At 41.8% G+C, this 23,180-nt stretch overlaps 1 protein-coding gene across 2 annotated transcripts in view; it reads right to left on the reverse strand.

The window, feature by feature from the left end:
• npl (N-acetylneuraminate pyruvate lyase (dihydrodipicolinate synthase)) overlaps positions 1 to 22,711 on the reverse strand; it is a 40,894-nt gene extending 18,183 nt beyond the window's left edge. Inside the window, exons 1-6 of one of the 2 annotated variants that reach the window (XM_073063286.1) lie at positions 22,597 to 22,711; positions 21,756 to 21,823; positions 21,566 to 21,639; positions 19,743 to 19,830; positions 14,626 to 14,683; positions 603 to 678 (exon numbers count right to left, since the gene is read on the reverse strand). In XM_073063286.1, coding sequence (XP_072919387.1) covers positions 603 to 678; positions 14,626 to 14,683; positions 19,743 to 19,830; positions 21,566 to 21,639; positions 21,756 to 21,823; positions 22,597 to 22,617 — 385 coding nt within the window. In that variant the 5' untranslated portion in view covers positions 22,618 to 22,711. Of the gene's footprint in view, positions 1 to 602; positions 679 to 14,625; positions 14,684 to 19,742; positions 19,831 to 21,565; positions 21,640 to 21,755; positions 21,824 to 22,452; positions 22,525 to 22,596 lie in introns of those variants that run through there. The other variant, XM_073063285.1, reaches the window with a different exon arrangement.
• Positions 22,712 to 23,180: the final 469 nt, after the last annotated feature.

Below are 23,180 nucleotides of genomic sequence, written 5' to 3' on the forward strand. Positions count from 1 at the left end.
GGCAGCATCTACGGAGAAGAATAAACAACTGAAGTTTCAAGATGAGACTTTTCAATAGGACTCTTCCTCAGAACCCTTCATTAAGTTTGCAATGGTTCATCACATCCTTCTCAAGTACCATCAGGAGAAAAGTTAAATGCTACCTCATCAGCAATTTCCATGTCCCTTGAGAATAAACACGCAGTCACATGACACCAAAAAGAAGGGTTGGCTGCTGGCCTTGATACTCAAAAGCCTTGATTCTCAAGAGCACCGAGATGAAATGTTGGGGAATTCATTGAGTTCAGGTAGGTGCATCAGGAAAATTTTTCCTTTAGACAAATAGGAGGTGGAAAGAAATGAAGAGGCTCATTTAATTACAAAACCAGATTCATATTCTTTACAGTTTTTCCCTCAAACCAAAAATAATGCGGATGCATTCAAATCATATGATTCAGTTACATTTTTACTTATATATTCATAAAGTGCTATTTCAATTATATCATTGTGGGTATATTGTGCAAAGAAACAAATTTTACATGAATCTACTTTATATCATACAAGCTGCACAAGGCAGCCGCATTTAATATTGCAATTGCGTGGAATAATAACAAATAAACAACCTGCACTTTGAGGCTTGAAAAAGAAAGGTGAGATGACTGCTATCCCAGAAGCACTGCACTTGGCAGCATGTTCTGCCTGAAACAACAAAAATAAAACAAACTGAGTTAATTCGTTTCAACCCTTGTGTGTAGGAACTTCTAACTTCAAATTAATTCATTTTTAAGATTAAAAATGATACTATATTTGAGTACACAGATCCATAACAACAAGACATGGCTAGATAGAAGAAATTTTCCCCAGAAAAGAATCTTATTTTCTTAAGGCCAAATCTGCTTAAAGTTTCAAAGCGTAACAATTATTGTTTTATTATTAACAATTCATGTATGCACTTTATCAAATCTTGTGCAGTCACTGAACAAACTGGAAAGAATCACTTTACTTGCTCGAGTCTACTATATGAATAAGGATAAAGAGTTGTTGATTTTTTAACCTTGTTCATAATTCTACTCAATAATAGGGAGATTTCTACATGGGTCAACACTTCCCTTTTGCACTATCAGGTTGTCACATAGTCACTCAAAAGATAATGAATAGAAGATGGCCTGTAACCTAATGGCACGAATGTTTTCTAATTTAGGCAACTTCCCTTCCCCTCCAAGTCAAGTCAAGTCACTTTATTGTCATTTCGACCATAACTGCTGGTACAGTGCATAGTAAAAATGAGACAACGTTTTTCAGGACCATGGTGTTACATGACACAGTACAAAAACTAGACTGAACTACGTAAAAAAAGAGGGAGCTACACTAGACTACAGACCTACACTGGACTGCATAAAGTGCACAAAAACAGTGCAGGCATTACAATAAATAATAAACAGGACAGTAGGGCAAGGTGTCAGTCCAGGCTTCAGGTATTGAGGAGTCTGATAGCTTGGGGGAAGAAACTGTTACATAGTCTGGTCGTGAGAGCCCGACTGCTTCGGAGCCTTTTCCCAGATGACAGGAGGGAGAAGAGTTTGTATGAGGGGTGCGTGGGGTCCTTCATAATGCTGTTTCCTTTGCGGATGCAGCATGTAGTGTAAATGTCTGTAATGGCAGGAAGAGAGACCCCGATGATCTTCTCAGCAGACCTCACTATCCACTGCAGGGTCTTGCGATCCGAAATGGAGCAATTTCCGAACCAGGCAGTGATGTAGCCGCTCAGGATACTCTCAATACAACCCCTGTAGAATGTGGTGAGGATGGGGGGTGGGAGATGGACTTTCCCTCAGCCTTCGTAGAAAGTAGAGACGCTGCGGGGCTTTCTTTGCTATGGAGCTGGTGTTGAGGGACCAGGTGAGATTCTCCGTCAGGTGAACACCTGCTCTTTACGATCTCTACTGAGGAGCCGTCGATGTTCAGCAGGGAGTTGTCGCTCCATGCCCTCCTGAAGTCAACAACCATCTCTTCTGTTTTGTTCACATTAAGAGACAGGTTGTTGGCTCTGCACCAGCCAACAATCCTCCCATTACCCACCCCACCTCCATCTCCTCCAGTTCACCTAACACCAGTCCAACAATCCTCCCATTACCCACCCCACCTCCATCTCCTCCAGTTCACCTAACACCAGTCCAACAATCCTCCCATTACCCACCCCACCTCCATCTCCTCCAGTTCACCTAACACTAGTCCACTCCCTGGTTTTAGCCACCCACGGCACATAGTTCACACACCAGCTTCTCCTTGTTCACATCCTCTTCCCCCCCCCACCACCCTTCAGTCATCCACCTCTTCCCCAATAGTTCATCCTATTACCTGCTTAACCTGCCTACATCCTTTGTGTTCCAATCACCTTCTCTCCAACCTTCCCCCATCCCCCAATTTCCTCCATCTACCCCATTTTATTTTCATCCCTCTTCGTCTACCCCCACCTGTAACTGTCTCCCAACTCCACACTCCTAACCCCCACCCCCATGACACATCCTACCCATCCTCTTTCACTTCTCCTCAGAACACCAATCATCTTGGTATCCTGTCTCACCATTCTCTTTATACTGACCATCTTCCTTCTCACTCCTAGTCCTGATGCAGGCTCTTGACCCAAAACATTGACAATTCTTTGCCACCTATCGCCCTCACCCACCATTGATACCACCTGATCCACTGAGTTCTTCCAGAGATTGTTTATTGCTCCCATTTCAACACAAAATTAAATTGTACAGTCTGAGGTGTTCAGATAACCAAGATAATAGGCGCTCTCCTTTGTACAAGGCCTTATCCAGAAGTTAAGTGAACATGCATGAGATTTTCAATTTTTGTTTGTAACATTGGGCTCTGGCTAAAAATAAAAAGCAGCTGACCTGATCGTTCATTGCATTAATTTTGGGAGCTTTCAGATGGACATTATGGTTTCAGGAAGTGAACAGACAAGCAGTGACATACAAAATGTTTAATGAACTTAGCAAGTCAGGCAACATCCATGGAGAAGAATAAACAGTCAATGTTTCAGGCTGTCAGTCCTGATGAAGTGTCTCAGCCTGAAACATCGACTGCTCTTTCCACAGATGCTGCTCGACTCGCTCAGGTCATCCAGCATTTTGTGTGTTGCTCAAGATTTCCAGCATCTGGTTAAGGAAAACCATCACAACGCTTTTAAAGTTCAATTTGGTACAATGCCTTTTCTTGTACGTTACTGTATATGACCACATAGCTACAGATAAAGACATTAAAGTTCAATGCTTTCAGTCTTGAAGTTATGATAGCATGATCATTCATCTAATGAAGCCAAAATAAACACCTGTTGTCACTGTGACAAGCCTGCTGTTTCTGTTGCCATCACTATGATGCTTTAATAATGTGCAAGATTACCAAAGACGTTGCAATGCCGAATAGTGAAAAGGTGTTGTAACTTCAATAAAATATAAACTACTGGAATGGTAGATTACTGCATTTTCACCGTCAACTTTCCTGACCAGTAGGATAAACATTAAGAAATTGAAATATTCAGAAGAAATCTAAAGGAAGGTCACAACAAAATTATGATTTTAGGAAATGGATATTATCACTCAGTTGAAGATCCATTTAAAACTAAATTGTCAGAAATAAAATAAAACTAGAACCACTGAGAACATCAGGCAGCATCAGTGGGGGAGAAAAGCAGTATTCAAGTTTCAGGGTAAAGACTCCTCGCCTGAAGTCTGGTGAGAAAATAAGTTAAAATTTGGTTGGGGATGGAATATACTAACAGAATATTTCCCATTATATGTGGTCAGTATTGTCATAAATTACTCCAGCTTATCAAGCTACCTTGTTGATCCTTTATTTCAAAGCTTTATATGCCTTTATTTTCTCCTCACCCACACTCACTAATCTTTTAACTGAACATTTCCATAAACATTGAAATGCCCTCAGCAACCCTGCCCTCATCCAACACAAATACAGTCGGCCCTCCTTATCCGCAAGTTCTGCATGCGCAAATTCAACCAACCACAAATCGAGAAAACCCGGAAGTGCTCTTCCAGCACTTGTTGTTCGAGCATGTACAGACTTTTTTTTCTTGTCATTATTCCCTAAACAATGCAGTATAACAATTATTTTACATAGCATTTACATTGCATTAGGTATTATAAGTAATCTAGAGATGATTTAAAGTATACGGGAGGATCTGCACAGGTTACCGTCGATCCGGATTGGGGGGGAGAAAAAATAAAAATAAAAAAATCGGAATTTCTCTTACTAAGTAAGTCGGAACAGGTACATCCAGTATTACTTAGCGCCAGTTAGTCAAATGTTTGTCTTAGTATATAGTATAAATTTTACCTTTCTATGCATATAAAATACTTAAAAACGTATGTTTCCATGCCGGGCTCGGGAAGTTCCCGAGTTTGATCCAGTTGCAGACCACTTCTGAGCGCACTCTCCATCCGTGCTTGGTTGATGTGGAAGATGAAAAACAACAAAACCCAATAATTAAACCACTGCGTTGCTTAGTAATAATTGTAGCTTTCACTTTATCCTTTAAAGTTGTTCCAATCATTGACCGACTGTAACCTAATGCTTTTCCAATCACAGATGGCGTTTCACCTCTTTCCGATCGTTTTATTATTTCCACTTTATTTTCATTCGTGATTATTTTCGTGAACAGAAACACTGCAGATTCAGAGCTTTGCTGCCAGGTCCTAAGGTCCACTTCACTGAGACAAGGTTAAATAAGGTCTGGGGTTCCGCTGGGTCCTAAGGTCCACCACATTGAGACAGGTTGAATAAGGGACTTGAGCATCCTCGTTTTCTGGTATCCGCGAGGGGTCCCGGAACCAATCCTCCGCGGATAAGGAGGGCCGACTGTACTCCCATCTCTCCCTCACCACGTGCAAATCAAAACTAACTGGTCTTCATTTTCCCAGTTTGCCTCAAAGTTGTACAATCTGACCACAGATAACTACCAGACCTGCTGAGTGTTCCAACATTTCTGTTTTTACTGAATCTCCAGCAACTGCAGGTACTGATTTTCAATTTCTGCTATTCACGTGATGATTAAAAAAAAACTTTGACCAAGATTGTCATAATTGCTTAATTATTGTGTTCCAACAAGTATTACAACATTTTAGAAAACTGTACTGACTTTACCAATTAATTATTTCAATAAGGAGATTTATCAGCATTAACAGCACAATGGCCTTCAGTGTTGCTAAATGTTTTGGTGCTAATACAGAAAAAAAATATTGATGGCCAGCATCCAGTACGTTCAACCCAGCCATATTCACTAGGTGGCACAAAGAACATGTTATATTCCACGCCTTATAATAACTGCAATATACAATATTGAAACCTTACCAGTGCACCTGACTGCATTGTTAAAGTTTCAAAAATTTATTTTAAAAGGATCTGTAATGTGTGGTTTTGATGAATCAAATTGCAAGTTACATTTGGTTTATGTTAAGTCTGCTTTAATTGACCAGCTGACAGTAAAGGTTGGATAGGTTAGGATTTTATTCTCTGGTGAAGAGGAGAATGAGGAGAGATTCGATAGAGATACACAAAATTGTGAGGGGTTTAGATAGGGTAAATGAGGTCACGACTAGCCGTTATTTGATATGCCAAGGATGCGGCCCAGGACATTAGCTCGCCTTCGGAGTTCAGTGTGTTGTGGGAGACAGAGGATTTCTGGCTGTGCGCCCAGAGACTCGAGACCTCTGGGTCTCGGAAAAGGCAATGCAGTGGACTTTTAACATCATAAATCAGCAAGTTGTTTGTTGTCTCCCTCCCCCCCCCCCCCCCCCGCCATGAAACAGGACACCTCTTCCTCCCTTAATAGGGAGAGAGAGCCTGTGGTATGTCGAATACTGGATGGTTGAGTAGTCTTTGGGGTAAAGCAAGTCTGTGTCTTTGCTGCATGCTTGAATGCTCAGTGGTGGGTACTAATGCTCTTTTAAAAAAAATGCTGGTGGGGAGGGGGGGATCGTTGCTTTGCTGCTGCTTACATACCCTCTAGCTCTAGATTCTCACACTGCTGGGAAAACCTCTCCAAATCTACTCCACCTTGGCCATTAAATATGTGGGAGGTTTCAATGAGAAACACCTTCCACCCCCACCCTCATTCTTCTAACCTCCAGCAAGTACAGGCCCAGAGAAGTCAAATGCTCATGTTAACACTTCCATTCCTGTAACCTCTGGCATATCCTTTCTTAGATGTGAGGCACAAAACTGTTCACAATTACCACTTTAGAAGAACAAGTTATTCTGAATCCCAAGGCATTAGTGATTATGAATAGACTGAAAGTTGGGGGGGGGGGGACTGCTGATACAGGAAATAAAGCAGAAAATACTTTAATAATTAGATCAGGCAGTACCTGTGGCAAAAGAAGCTGAGTTAAAGTTTCAGGTTAAAGCACATCTTTAGAATTGGGAAGAAAAAAAAACAAATTAGTTTCACATTGTAGAGAAGTGAGGCAAAACAGATGGGGCAGAGAATCATTCCCAACTGTCTTATGTACACATGGCTGAAAATAATTAACACTCACTAACCAGACCTTGAGCTTCCATTTCCTTTAGAAATTAAAACTATCCCCCATATCTTTGCTCACATTAGTCAATATAATGGCATAGATGCATTTAGCACTGGTAATTAAAGTACTCCTGATTCAATATCTTCCAGACGGCCAGAGTAAAGCAAGTCCAAACAATGGAACCAAAAGTGTTTTCAGCACAAGTTCATTTTTTTTAACGTTTGAACTAAATCTGGCTGGCAGGCCTGACTGAAGCTAAGAAGATTGTAGTCCAGCATTGGAAACCTCATGATATTTCAAGTACCCACTGGCTTTGGAGCTTTTTGGACATTTCTTACCTGGAATTATCAACAGCAAGAGTAAATGATGCACAACCAAACACAATCTTAATGTGGACAAATTTGATATCTAACTTAAAAGATCTACTGTTATATAGGAATGCTCTATCTGTGTATGCACTACTATTCAGTTGGTTGGTGGAGGGGAGAGAAGAGAGAGGGGTGGAGAGGGGGTGGGGACGAGGGTTGGGGGGTGAGCTGGGTTAAACAGTCAAAATATAATCAGATATTGGTTATATTGGATGTAATTTGTTGGTGTTGTAATAAAAATTAGTGATAAATGTTTGAACTGTAAAGGATTTGAAATATTGACCATTTGTTTCGAGTAAGAAGCTTATTACAGTCGGCCCTCCTTATCTGCAGGGGATTGGTTCCAAGAGCCCCCGCAGATACCAAAAAACGCAGATGCTTAAGTCCCTTATTTAACCTGAATCAGTGTGGGGGACGTTAGGACCCAGCGGTGAAGCTCTGAATCCGCGGTGTTCCTGTTCATGAAAATAATCACAATTGAAAATAAGGTGGAAGTAATAAAGCGATCAGAAAGAGGTGAAACGCCATCGGTTATTGGAAAAGCGTTAGGCTACAATCGGTCAATGATCGGAACAATTTTAATGGAGCATTTGAAAGGCCCTGCCCCGATGAAAGCTACAATTATTACTAAGCAACGCAGTGGTTTAATTATTGAAATACATATGTTTAAGTTTTATATGCATAGAAAGGTAAAATATGTACTATATACTAAGAAAAACGTTTGACTAACTGACGCTAAATAATACCGATGTACCTGTTCCGACTTAAAGACGGACGCAGGAATGGAACTCATTCATAACCCAGGGACTGCCTGTACTTTTAAATCATCTCTAGATTACTTATAATACAATGTAAATGCTATATAAATAGTTGTTATACTGTACTGTTTAGGGAATAATGACAAGAAAACATAGTCTGTACGTGCTCAAATGACGAGTGCTGGAGAGAGAACTTCCGGGTTTTCCCCGGTCCATGGTTAGTTGAATCCGCGCATGCGGAATCTACGGATAAGGAGGGCCGACTGCACATTGTTTCAGCCGGCCGACTTTAAACCATCTGAAGCAAAGATGAAACTCTTCACTTTTTCCTCTCACAGCATTATCATTCAATATTCAGATTTGATCGATGCAATACAAAGTTGCTCACTACAGTAAAACCAGTCGAGTAGCAATTTAACTGAAGGCTATTTGTATTGTCTGGTTATATCATTACTTGCTCAGATTCTTAAGCAGCTTGCACAATGGAGGTTTGATGTCCTCCAAAATGACTTCCATAAAAACACAGGCCTTAGAAGTGGTTGTTTGGATACAAGTTTAAGATTTTAGGCAAGGATAGATGATAAAACAAGACCCCTCAAAACAGTCACTTTAAAAGGAAAAGCAAACAAGCTAAACAATACCATCTCAATCCAAAATGTTAATAATTAAAACAATGCTAGAAATAGACATTTCAAATAAAATCTAAAAAGACAAAAAGATTTTATCCCCTTCTGTTGAGAATGGAAGATTAATATTTTAGCAATACAGTCAGCCCTCCTTATCCACAGGGGATTGGTTCTGGGACCCCTCGTGGATACCAAAATTTGCGGATGCTGAAGTCCCTTATTCAGCCTGTCTCAATGAGATGGACCTTAAGACCCAGCGGAACCCCAGACCTTATTTAACCTGTCTCAGTGCGGTGGACATTAAGGACCCGGCGCCAGAACTCTGAATGCGCAGTGTTTCTGTTCACGAAAATAATCACGATTGAAAATAAAGTGGAAATAAAGTGATCGGAAAGAGGTGAAACGCCATCGGTCACTGGAAAAGCGTTAGGCTAGGTCAGTCAACGATCGGAACAATTTTAAAGGATAAAGTGAGAAAGGCCCTGCCCCAATGAAAGCTACAATTATTACTAAGCAACGCAGTGGTTTAATTATTAGGTTTTGAGTTTTTGATCCTCCACCTCAACCCGGCACGGTGGAGAGTGCACTCGGGAGCGATCTGTCCCGAGACCCAAGAACTTTGTTCCTGAGCCCGGTGCTGAAACATACATTCTTAAGTGTTTTATATGCACAGAAAGGTAAAATATATCTTATATACTAAGACAAACGTTTGACTAAATGATGTGAAATAATACCGGATATACTTTGTTATGATCCCAGCCCCCTCCTTCCTGAGAATCGCAAGATCGCTATTAATTCGGGTCTTGGACCCAGGAAATGAGAGAGAATCCTCAGCAGGACAAAGCAACGGATTTGGCCATTGTTTCCTGGAGACACCTTTGTGGATTGGGCTATGTGCACACCCTCGGGCAATGTGGGCGGGGGGATTGCATCACCGCACCGATTGACATCTACAACCCTGCAAGTCAAGATAAAAGAGGGGCTGCAGGAGGCAGTCCCCTAGCGACGCACCAGAAGGAGACACCATCGCTCATCGCTCCCGTGATAACGGGAAGCTATTCGGAAGCCACGTGTGGTCCGTTTCCCCTGGCCCGGGAAACGGGTGGCTGATAACACCGAAAAGGACTTCGAACTAACAACGGGGAACCCACGTTCCCTATTCAACGGTTTCTCTCTCTCTCTCTCCAACAAGTGAAACCCAGCGGTCCCCAAAAGGCTAAAGCCTGCATGAACTTGCGAGACTTTTATATTTCCATCGGACAATATTTTTACCCCTAGACAAAACGATAGAGCCACTTCTTATTGATGATTATTACTATACCCGCCATTTAGATTGAGTACTGACGACGTAGATTATCTGAATGTTTGTATTAACCTTACTTTTGTGCCCCTTTATAAATAAAAACATTTAAAAATAGTACCATCAGACTTCAGCAGACCTCTCTATCTTTGCTGGTAAGTGACCCAGTTACGGGGTTCGTAACAACGTGGGGGTTCTCGTCTCAGGATTTGACACCAAATTGGGAGGCCAGTGAATCAGGATTATAAGTCCAAACTTGGATCTGGTACGCGGGTAGCCAGATGGGAAACCAGCAAAGATGGACGTGGAGGAACTTATGAGAAACCCGACTCTAGAGGCGGCCGCCAAATTAGACTTGGTAAATCTGGTGAAGGGGTTAAGCCTCACAGAGGTGAGGTCGTCAATAAAAAAGCGGGAAGTGCGAAGGGCCATAACTCAGTATTACATTGAGAAGAAGGTGTTTACAGCTGAGGATTTGGAAAATTTCCCTGAAAAGGTACTAGCGAGTGGAACGGATCAGTTAGAGTTGGAGAAATTAAGGTTGGAACATGAAATCAAAGTAAAGCAGCTGGAAGCAGCTGAAAAAGAGAAAGAAAGGGTTGAGAGAGAAAGGGAGCAGGCATTCCAACTAAAGGAGTTAGAGGTGAAACGGGATCATGAGCTCCAGCTAAAGGGGCTGGAAGCAGCTGAAAAAGAGGAGAGAGCTGAAAAAGAGAAAGAAAGAGCCGAGAAGGAGAGAGAGTATGAGGAGGCAGAGAAACAGAGGAAACATGACTTGGAGATGGAGAATTTAAGGCAAGAGCGAAGAGATCAAGGGTCAGACCGAGAGGAGCGATTTAATGTTAGACGGGAGTTGAGGTTAGTACCTCCATTCGAGGAGACGGATGTTGATAGTTATTTCTTGCTTTTTGAAAAGGTGGCAGTGAATCAGAAGTGGCCCAAAGAGCAGTGGGTGGCGTTGTTACAAAGTGTGTTAAAAGGGAAGGCACAACGAGCATATGCGGCGTTGTCCGTGGAGGAGGGAGAAGCGGAGAATTATGCCAAAGTAAAGGAGGCCATTTTCCGGAGTTACGAGCTAGTACCTGAAGCATATAGACAAAGGTTCAGAAATTTACGGAAAGGGTGGAATCAGACGTATACCGAGTTTGCCCATGAGGAGGGGGTGCTCTTGGACCGTTGGTGCACCGCAGAAATGGTGGGCGAGGATCATGGGCGTCTCAGGGAGTTATTTTTGATTGAGGAATTTAAAGGTTGTGTTCCGGAGGAGATCCGGATGTATTTGAATGAGAAGCCGAATAAGTCCATCTCAGAAATTGCTAGGTTCACAGATGAATATGCCCTAACCCACAAGACAAAGTTTCCCTCGAATAAAAGTACCCTGAGAGACCGTGGGAACGATCGAGAAAGTCCGCCGACTGAGGCAGAGGTCCCGCCGGGAGCTAGTGGTAAGGTTGAGGGGGAAAGGCCAGGCGGCCAGAGATTTCCAGGCTTGACCTGTTTTAATTGTGGGAAGAGCGCGCATGTTGCGTCTCGGTGCTTTGCTCCGAGAAAGGAGCCAGAAAAAGGGAAAGCAGCGGTCCCTATCAGGTGTGCCATGGTAATCAGTAAATCGACAAGAGAGCCCCAGGTAGGCAGAGTACGAGAAGGGTCTGAGATTTGTCTGTCACACGGAACCGTGTCTTTGAGGGAGGGGGACCCGCCAATTCCCGTACGGATCTGGAGAGATACAGGGGCTGAGCTATCGTTGATCCGCCGTAAGGTACTCAAGGGTAGTCGAAAAACGGGCATGATGGAGGTGGATAAAACGGTGGAGGGGATAAATAAAAGGATAGAAATGGTGTCCTTACATAAGGTCATTATGGATTGTGAGCTGGTGTATGGATCAGTTGAAATAGGGGTGCCATCAGAATTCCCGAGAACTGACGTGGACGTCCTTCTTGGGAATGATTTCTTGGGTAAGGTTTGGTCAGCCATGACGATGACCCGCCGACCGGTGCGTGTTGAGGCCCCGCCCCTAGCGTCCAAGAGCTATCCTGCATGCGCGGTCACTCGCAGCCTGTCGAGAGCGGCAGCTGAGACCGAGAGCAGTTTAAATCTGAGCAGTTTTGATTTGGCCGAGACGTCTTTACCGACCCTGTGCCACGAGGGTTTAGAGGGTGGTAAAACAAAGAGTAGTAAAGTGAAAGGGGGTAAGGGAGAGGAGATAGATCTTCCCTTAGCGAAGAGAAAGGTCCTAGAGGTAGGAAATAAAGATGAGAAACAGATTAAGCTGTTAAAAGATCCAGAGTTGGACATGGATGACCTGTCTGGTTTGGCAGACCTGTTTGAAGAAGTTGAGAGTTCTAAAGGTGTTCCCGATAATGAGATGAGGGCAGTCCTAGATGAAAAGGATGCCATTACCTTGGAGAGGTCTGCTGGGTTGGCAGATGAGGTTGTTTCAGCCCACGGGGTTGAGTTTACTCCGGAATGGAGTTGCCCAGAGAGTGGCTGGGAGGAGCAAGGGAATTTGGAATTTGGAAAAGGTACGGGTATTGAAAGCCTGGAAGAGGTCAATGTCCCGCTGGAGTGTGTCCAAGATGGGGATGCACGTGGTCCTGAACCTAGTCACGGAGCTCAGAAAAAGTCTGAGGTATTTGATTCAGCTGGACGAGACGGCCGTCCTTTTGGGTCAGATAGACTGGGTTCATTGAAGAAAGGGTTAACCTTGGTAATACGGGGAGGTGGAAGTTCCCCGGGGTCTGAGCTCGAAGGTGTGGTAAAACTTAAAGCAGAACTCAAAAATGAGAAGATAAATATGATTATTGAAGGAACTGGAAAATTTGTAGTTCCCAAATCGAATGAAGAAATTTTAAACCCTGCAGATCGCTTACAGATTAAGCCGGGAGATGCCGGGGCCCCACACGCTATTGTTATTCAAGGGTGTGGTGTGAAAAAGCAGAATTTGAAATGCTGTTTGAACAAAGAGGGATCGCTTACAGATCTTAAATTGAAAACTAATAGCATGATGGGTCCTGAAGAGAAAACTAGCAACTTGCTTAAAATTAAAGAATTGGGTGGAAATGGACTAAGTCTGGGACACGGTGTTGATAAAATAACTCCTATGAACGAGGCGGGCGGGAGTTTACCTCGCCAAACTACTCGAGTTCCTCCCGTAGGAACTCACTGGAAAAGAGACGACGGTTAATGAAGGGCGCCATTTTTAAATAGCCCAGCCGGTTGTACGGGATTTCAGCAAGGCATGTGAATAATAAAGACAAACCCCTTGGAAGCCTGCCTGGCTCCCCGTCGGGGATCACAACTCGTTAGATTTGTAAAAAAAAAATATAGGTGGTTATTACGTTGAAGTCTGAGGCTATAAGACTTTAGTAAGGTACAAGATGTTAAGCTAGTAAAGGAAGGGACACTGTAATCGTTAACTGTTTAGATGCTGAATTAAATGTATAACAGTATGGCTCTGTAGTTAAAAGAAAAGCTTTTGTATTGTGTTAGATTCTAAAATCCTGTCAGACTCTGTACCACTCCGTTTTAACCGCTGGTAAAAACGTTTTTAAGAGGGGAGGTGTTATGATCCCAGCCCCCTCCTTCCTGAGAATTGCAAGATCGCTATTAATTCGGGTCTTGGACCCAGGAAATGAGAGAGAATCCTCAGAAAGACAACGCAACGGATTTGGCCATTGTTTCCTGGAGACACCTTTGTGGACTGGGCTACGTGCACACCCTCGGGCAATGTGGGCGGGGGGATTGCATCACCCCACCCTGATTGACATCTACAACCCTGCAAGTCAAGATAAAAGAGGGGTTGCAGGAGGCAGTCCCCTAGCGACGCACCAGAAGGAGACACCATCGCTCATCGCTCCCGTGATAACAGGAAGCTATTCGGAAGCCACGTGCGGTCCGTTTCCCCTGGCCTGGGGAACGGGTGGCTGATAACACCGAAAAGGACTTTGAACTAACAACGGGGAACCCACGTTCCTGATTCAACGGTTTGCGTCCTAGATTGGGCAAGTTTCTTTTCTCACCAAAAATCTCTCTCTCTCTCTCTCTCTCTCCAACAAGTGAAACCCAGCGGTCCCCAAAAAGCTAAAGCCTGCATGAACCTGCGAGACTTTTATATTTCCATCGGACAATATTTTTACCCCTAGACAAAATGATAGAGCCACTTCTTATTGATGATTATTACTATACCCGCGCTTTAGATTGAGTACTGACGACGTAGATTATCTGAATGTTTGTATTAACCTTACTTTTGTGCCCCTTTATAAATAAAAACGTTTAAAAATAGTACCATCAGACTTCAGCAGACCTCTCTATCTTTGCTGGTAAGTGACCCAGTTACGGGGTTCGTAACAACTTGTTCTGACTTACTTAGTAAGAGAACTTCCGATTTTTTTCGATTCCGATACACGATAACCCACGCACATCCTCCCGTATACTTTAAATCATCTCTAGATTACTTATAATACCTAATACAATTTAAATGCTATGTAAAATGGTTGTTATATTGCATTGTTTAGGGAATAATGACAAGAAAAAAGTCTGTACATGCTTGAACAACAAGTGCTGGTAGAGCACTTCCGGGTTTTCGCGATTCGCAGTTGGTTGAATTCGCGCATGCGGAATCCACGGATAAGGAGGGCCGACTGTACTGTTTCAATTGTGATTAATCTTTTATGCACTTCAAAATTTTAATGTTTTTGTATCAGAAATTGTCAAAATTCATGTGTACTTTGCATCTCATTTTAAACCAGTTTTTTCCTCTGGAAGTTGAATACAAACAAAATTTAAATGTGCAACATCATTAAAAAAAACACTGGAAGATCTCTGAATTTATGAAAGAAAATAAACAGTCAATGTCTCAAGCTGAAATCCAGATTTGATGAAGGTTCTCAGCCTGAAACATCGACTGTTTATTTGCCTCCATAAATCCTGCCGAATCTGTTGAGATCCTCCAGTATTGAGCATGTTGTTCAAGATTTCCAGAATCTGCATAATTGCTAGTGCCTTCAAAATGTACGCATAGCCAGTTCACAAGTTATCAAAGCTCACCAATTCCTGAGATTCTTTTATACTCAAGGCACCAACGTGGATGATCACCTGATCTAACCTGCAGAGAAGGTGAGAAAGATAATTAAATTTAAAGTTCAAAAAGCATGTATCAACGTAACAAGTGGATGAAAAAACAGTGTTCAGGAATGAGAGATCAGCAGCTGCAGTGCTCTATGGGCTTTTAGCACTACAGATTCTTATGAATAATTGAAATGGTAACATCCTCTGTGAATGATCAATGACGGATTCAGAAAGTTAAATGTAAACCGTGGGCAGAAATCAAAATTTAACTAAAACTTGACAACCACATCCTCGTCCTGAACGAGGATGAGTCGTTGCCAAGTCCAGTATTTATTACTCAAGCCCAAATTAATCCTCAAGATCAACTTTGTCAATTGTACTGCACATCAAAGAAAATGCAGTGAAATATGTTGCTTGCACAATCATTTTACGAGCCATCATGTTTCCAGCACCTACACAGCAAGCCCAATTTGCCAATCCTACCCGATGTGAGAGGATCTTTTGATCACTGGTTCTGGCAAGCATTAAACTAATTGTTATGCTATTATGCCTCCCAAACTGGTTAAAGTGAAATCACTGCAGCAGCTTCAGTGAAAAGCAGTTCATGGATTTAGATCTGGTAATCATAAAGGAATGTTTATGTACTTCAATGGCATGAAGTACTGAATTTCAGAGAAAACCTGCAGTCAATAATGCTCCCCTGAGCTTGATGTCTTTATTATACTTAAACAGCAATAGTTTGGGAAGTCCCCGCGGTGAACAGCAATACACTTTACAGACAGTAACACTTCAACAATCATGCAGGCTTCTTCAGAATTACCGGAGCTGCATACATCAAGATAAATTAACAGCAATCCGTCACACTCCTGATTTGTTGCAAGATACCCAGCATCTGACTTGCTCCGGTATTGAGAAAGGTAGTACTGTTCTGCACTTGATGCCTTTCTTACTCTTGATGAGAGAGGTTAAGTTTAGGAAACGCTGTCAACATCTCTCACAGATGAACAACTGCAGAATATTTTACAGATGGCAAACCAGAAATTTTAATTACCAGGAATTTCTGTGGGCAAACTGTTTACCAGCACACCTGTTGTCTACATTTTGGCTGCTTCATGTGCTCAGGAGTTGCGAAAGGAATTGATAATGCAATCACTTGTGAACATGCTTATTACTGATCTTACAATTGTTACGTACCCCGTAACTGGGTGTCTGACCAGCAGAGAAAGAAGAATCCCTTGGAGTCTGGTGGTACCAAACTAAAGGTGTTTATTAGTAAACTACACAATACAATATCAAAAATGCAAATATACATATAAAACAAGTTAGCAGTAATAAACCTAAAAGTGTAGGAATAATAATAATAATCAATAATAAACAAGCTCCATCGATGTCTACGGGTAAATGAATTGTCATAGGAAAGTATAGAGTTCAGTTCATAAATACTGAGGTGGTTATGGTTGTTGTATTGAAATCGTTGGAGAGAGAGAGCGAGCAAGATGTAACAGCAACAGCTGCGGCAGGCAAACCTTTCTGTGGCTTTCTTAATCCGTCGTGTCGTTGTGGCCATTCAGTTATAACCCCTCTGTTCTTCTGCTAGACCATTCTTCTGTGGTGGATTCGTCACTCTGGCATGAGTGGACACACACACAAGTCCCCACCGGCCCTGCTGTAACACTGTGAGCTTTACTGACCGATCTCCTGGTTCGGTCTCCGAAGCCCCCACCTTCCTGTGGGTTCCCAACACTCAGTCAGTGTCCACTGGTGTGTCTGAAGGGTGTCTCTCCAGACCTGTCTTTTATCCCCACTCACGGGGTCTCAGCTATCCATCAACTCTGAATGACCGTGTCCATCAAATCAGGCCACTCCTGCTATCTCCTGAGGAATGTTAACGAGCAAAGTACAGTCCTTGTAGTAGAAGGTAAATAATCCAGGAAGAGTCAAAATACAGTAAATCAACAGTCTCTCTCCCCCTCTTATCTGTAGCAAATGTTCTTGCCTGGGCTTTATCTCTCTCTCATGAGCAGCATAGCAACAGCAATAGTTCGTAGTTCTCATGGGGGGGGGGTGGGAATGGTTAACTCTGCACCCCATTGTCCATCAGGTCTGTCCATCACTCATAACACAATAGAATGCATTGTTTAAACAGCTGAAAATAGTTGATCACAAGACACAGGCCCAAAAAAAAAACACTGAACCTGAGATTATTGATCCTCAACATCCATAACGATATTGCTTGACAAAAATGATCAAACAACATTTTTCCTCGACACCCATTCACTTCAATTTTCCCCTCAGACTCTATGCTCAACTATCAGGCGATGGCTTGACATCCAGAGCTCATTTCTGGAATTTAGGCCTTGGATTCATTATTAGACCAGGAACCTTGGAGTTAATCTTGTAATCCACATGCTAGGCAAAGGTGATCAAGTAATTGGCAAGTACAATTTAATATCGCTATTGATGACACATTCTATTGTTCTGCTAAGGACTGAAAATAATTTAGCTGATGATTAATTGGTTTTGGTTTGTCTGAGTTTTGTGAACATGTAACACTGAACAATATTCAAGGTTTATACATGATCGAATAGCTTGGATACAGGTGCAGCTCATTCTGAAACAAGTCTACAAATGGAAATGTTGTCCTGATACACAACTGTTTCTATTTCCACTGCACTCAATCCTTTCTGACATCATGGGGAGTAATTGAAATTGGCTAAATAATGACCTGTGATTGGGGGGGGGGGGCATTTCAAGACAAAAGCCAAAAAAATCTCTCATTTACTTAGCATTTTCGGATGATCAGAATTGTAAACACTCTTGCAAACAGAGTTAAAAATTGAAAGATGGGCCAAACGTTAATGAGAATAAGCATGTCCTTGGAATCACCTCCTCTTGCTGGCTGATGAATAGTGAGATATAGCAGGGATGCAAAGGTTTATTCCAATTTATCCAGTCAGGAATCACTAAGTTCTATAATCTGTTGAGAATGCATGGAGACAAATTCTGAAGCCTGGAAGTCAAAGTCTTTACAGAGTGTTGGGATGCCCTGCCAGGGGTGGTGGTAGAGGCAGATAGATTAGACTTTCAAAAAACCAAGACAAGCACATGAATGATAGGAAAATGGAGCACTATGTAGGAGGGGACATTGAGTTTGATTTTAGACTAGGCTACGTCAGCACAGCATACTGGGCTGAACGGTTTGTACTGTTCTATATTCTGCGTTCTCCACTTCAACAAAGTATTTTTAGGCAATCCTATCGCTGGGCCCACTGTGCCCTCTGAACTGAAATTGATCATTTCATTGTAGCAGTAATCTCAAGAATATGCCAGGACACAAAAGTTGTGGATACGAGTGGTGTACATTTCTGCTAATTTATTGTGTTGCCTTTAAGGTATTTGTTTAGTTTATTATATTTTTGCTTTAGTAATTCATTTGTTATCATTTTCTAGTTAAAGTTAAGGTTGTTTAAAGTAAATTCGTTGTCTGTGATATATCGCGACATGCGATGACATCACACCCGGTTTCGCCGCGTCTTGTGGGAAAATACCGGTTTGGAGAAACGGGAAGGAGGGGGCTTATGTGTGCAGGATCAGCGCCAGAGAAGTTTTCTTCCTACGCACTAGAAACATTAGAGAAGCAATGCCATAAGTTCATGAGATAATCAATATGTTGAATTAAAAATGTTAACGCTGATTCTGTTAAAAGTATTGACGGTTGATAAAGTTTATGTTTTTTGTTATTTAAAGAGTTGCGGATAGTTTGTGTTGAAGTGTATTTAAAGCCTGTCGATGGCGCAGGTAAATTCTGACTGTATGTTGCACTTTAAAGTAATATAGTTGTTGTAGTTTTACTTTTGCAAGTATTTATGATGTAAATGTGATGTCAAGAAGGAAACAAATACTGTATATATTTTGTATTGTTTTATTAACAGTTTTCACCATACGTTAATGTGGAAGAGTGAACAGTAAATGGTTAATCTTACTGGGACTGCCTCATTGACTGGTTTATGCTTGGTGTTTAGTCCAGAGTTCTTTTACACCTGTGTGAGAACACTACATTTATGATCCTCAGAAACTCAAAAACTCCAAAACAAATGTAATAAGAAAAAGTACAACAATTATACAAGTGCAAAATTTCTAATTAAAAGTGACCCTTTTAAAACTATCTACAGAGAAAAGACAGAACTGAAGAGGCGCTACACTCCAAGGCACCTTCCCCCACCCCCAATGTGAGATTCAGCCAAGGTCTTAACTGCAAACAAGCAGTTATACAAGATCATATAATGTTATTTTGAAATGTAATAAAATCCTTCTAGAAAATATTTATTCATCAAAGTTAACTGATAATTACAATTTGCGGGGCTTGGTGAGTGATATTTCATTGTTGAATTACAGCATCCCTGCCTTTGAAAATTATTTCATATGCTCTTCAGCAGTTAAGGTCATCCAGATTGAGAAAGACTCCATAAACTGAAATACTTTTTATATTGGCATTTCATAGGAAAGAACACTTTTTAAAAAAAAAAATGCTGTGTAATTTAATATTCCAACTCATTAAATCAAAAAGATGAAGTCTTCTACTCCTTGGGTCAACTGGAATTTAAGAATTATTAGTGCATTCAAGTCATGTTGACAAGATTCCTTTGCTGTCAACATGCAACCGTCAAACTCATGGAGCATACCTGATGTTCTTACAGCAAAGCCCAAGACTGGGATCTGCAGTACAATTTAAACAACAAGATTCTTAATCATTCATAATAATCTAAATGAAAGTTGTATCTGTGACATGAATGGAATTCAGCTCAAAATTTAAATTGTCAAGGGTAATGGCTGAACACCTGACATGACCTTAGATACATTGGGCAAGGACGGAGAATACCTGCCCTTCTTGCTATTAAGCAACTTGTGTTAGGAAATGTGGAACAGGAAGTTTAACTGCCACTCTCCTATTCCCATCTTTCATGAACATTGAGCATATGAGGCAAAACAGTGGACAGGCATAACTCATGACAATGTGGCTCTGAAAGAAAAATGCCTTCTACTGTATAAGGTCATGATGAATTATCTAAGAATGAGAAGCATCTATGACTACTCACTTCCCCTTTCCTTGCTTAATCCATTCTTCAGCGACCAATTTTCTTTCTTCAACACTAAGTGACATGCCCTCCCCAGTTGTTCCATTCACTGGAAAGCAACAGAAAGAAAACACTGTGGCACAAGTAGTTCTTAAACAAGTTCAGTTCTGGAGATAATTACAATAGATAAACACGGTTATAATGAACACAACTACTTACACAGAACAATAAATACAGCAAATTTAGTTGAACATTTACTTGCATCCCAAATGAAGTTACCTCACCCAGGTATGAGGAGAGAAACTGTAGATACTGTACCAGTGAGGTGGAAGAACCTAATGTGGTGAACTACATATACCTGTCTGGACACGCCCCCCCCCCCCCCCCCGCTGACTGCTCCTGTGGCTCCACCCACAGGAGGTGGTGATTGGGGCCTGAGCCCTGCCTCTCAGTCTCCAGGATGTAGTATGGTGGTCAATTGCTGCTTGTTCTTTCTTCCAGCCAATAAAAGCCGATATCTCGCTTCACGTCTCAGAGAGTTATTGATGGTGCATCACCTGCATTTCGAAATACTTAAAAAAAACAATATTTGCAGGAACTCAGCAGGCTCAGCAGCCTCTGTGGAAGCCAAGAGATGGTCACTGCTTTGTGTTGAGACTCACATTGGGACAGGGTGTAGAGGGAATAAACCAGCACATCAAAGTGAGAAGGAGGGGTGAGAGGGAGGCTGATATACAATAGGTAGAACCAGATGTATGAGGTGAGCGAGTAATGGGAGGCGGGGTGGGGTGGGAGGGAAGGGAATGAATCCGATTAACAAGGGGGAACAAAGGAAAGAGAACCCGTGTGGATTGCTGGAAGTGAGAAAGGGATTATGGGTATTGGTTACCCGAAATTGGAAAATTCAATATTCAACACCAACAACATACATTTTTTTTGTACTCAACATAAGGTAGGAAGGAGGGTGTTTTTCTTTCCCTGATTAGCAGTCTAATCAGCGTGTTTCAAAAGGATCCGTGATGGGATGTCGCAAATGTCTATGCAGAGGTCACATTAAGATTTATATGCATGTCCGGTCATCACAGTACAGAAAGGATATAGAGGCTTTGAAGATAGTGCCAAAGAGGTTCGCCATGATGTTGCATGGATTAGAGACTACTACGCATGAAGGAGAGTTTAAAGAAAGCCAGACTATTTTCTGGGGAGAGTAGAGGGTGAGGGGTAAACTTAAAAGTACATAAACTCATGGGAGGCACATAGTGGTCAGTCTTTTTCCCAGGGTGGAATTGTCAAATACAGAAGAGCATAGATTTAAAATGGTGTGGCAGGGTGGAAGAGATTAAAGGAGATGTACAAAGCAATGTTTGTTTAGTGTTTTTTTAAAAAAAAACAGAAGGGGGTAGATGTGCCTTGGGCTTCCTGTCGGGGAGGTGGTAGAAGCAGATACAACGAACATGAACAGGCAGGGAAAATGATATGGATCACATGCAGGAAGCAGAGTTTAGTTAGACTAATAACATTCCTACATAGACATGGTGGGTCAAATGGTCTGTTCCTACATTTGTCAGTTCTGTATCATATGGTTTAGATCTTCGTCTCAGTTCAATTTGATTCCAAAGTATTTTTAAACATTGCTCTCTCTCCACTAAACCACATGAAAGACTACACAACATCACTTAAAATATTATATTTGATCCATAATTATTCTTTGGATAGCCTTGCACCATCCTATTCACCATCAGATTTTTGATGAAAAATAAAATATATTTTGTGAGATGACAGCAGCAGAGGAGAGAAACTACAAAAGTAGTAAGTTTGTACCTGGAGTTCCAGGATAAACTTACCAAAAATCTTTCTAACCCCTTGGACCTTTACCAGATAATCAACATATTGACCAATGACAGAAAGATGTATTTCACTGCAAGACAAAAATATATATATATATGTATATACACACACGCACATTTTATTTCAGGAAAATAAATTTGCTGTGAGTTGAATTCATGAACAATATAGTTTGAACGATGATCTTACTTATCATTTGTCATGGGTGTAAAGGTTGCTGCTACCAAACCACCAAGACTGCTCTTGCACATTGCCACCTGAAGAGAAAACACGTCGATTTAACGTTCAGAACTTCAAAACTCAGCTGCTCAATACAACGTACGACTGAGGGCGCAGTTGCAAGGTGTGCTGATGAGGATACCATGAACAAATTATAGGAAAAGATAATGAACGACATTAAGGAAGGGGATGAAACAAGACAACCCGTGAAGATCGACCGGAATCAGACAACTCTGACGAATTCTCCCGGAGAATTCAATCGCAGCTCTGAAATTATGAACTTGAGACAAAGTATGGAAGGCAGTTTATTGGATTAAAGCCCATTTCTAATAGAGTGGATGTAGTATAGCCTCCGATCATCAAAATTCTGCAAAACCTGCAAGTTGTTGTTGCACTAGTGCCATTTACTAGGAATTAAACAAGTGACACAATATACGTTTTTGACTTGTTTCTTTTATACAACAATGCAAAATGTTATATCGGGACTCGGTGTTTGAGACGAGCAGAATAAAGAGTGGTAAGTAACATAAGCACGAAGTGACGGAGTACTACCACGGGATCCGGGCTCGCCGCAAAGACGTCCCGTGATCGAGCAGCTGGAAAGTGCAATGTAATCACTAGCCTAATCATCACTGAATCAAAGAATAGTTAACTCTGAAATGCTAACACTTGTAAACGGCGGGCTCCCAGCTTTCTGATACATCAGTAACTTGGAGGCGATGAACTGGAATAGACTTAAACACTTCCGCTTCACTCTAAACTGCCTACCGCACATGCGCTACAGTACTAGCTCACAGCAGGACTCTCTTACCTCCGACAAATGATCCTCCATTGTTAAAACACCGAGCGCTCCGACAGCTGGTTTATATACAGCCCCCGCGCCGGCCCTATCGCCGTGGCCTCGGGCAGGTGACTATTGTGTCAGCTGACCGGCTGGCAATCTCGTTCCTCTCCGCGGGAGGTGGGGCTCTGACGGTCAGCTGCTGAATGATCCTTCGTCTTCGGTCCGGCAAACTCGCATGTTTGCCAGTTCTCTGCTTTAGAGGGCTGCTCACATGCAATTTCGAATACATGCACTGCTGAGATTAATAGATAGAAAGGTTAGATAATTTATTGATCCCAAAGGAAATGAGTGTCACAGTAGCATTACAAGTGCACAAATATCAAAAGAAGTTTTATAACATTTATTTAAAAAAGTTACCTCAAACAGTCTGACAAGGAGTCATCACTTTCAGGGCTATAGGTTGACTAATTTTAAAGCCTAATGGCCGAGTGTAAACATGACCTCATAAGCACTCTTTGGAGCATTGTACCGGGTAGTTGTCTTGGTCTATTACAAAAAGTGCTCCTCTGTTCAGCCAAGGTGGCATTGAGAGGGTGAGAAACATTGTCCAG

Source organism: Hemitrygon akajei, chromosome 12 (assembly GCF_048418815.1).
Source record: "Hemitrygon akajei chromosome 12, sHemAka1.3, whole genome shotgun sequence".
NCBI classification, from domain to species: domain Eukaryota; kingdom Metazoa; phylum Chordata; class Chondrichthyes; order Myliobatiformes; family Dasyatidae; genus Hemitrygon; species Hemitrygon akajei.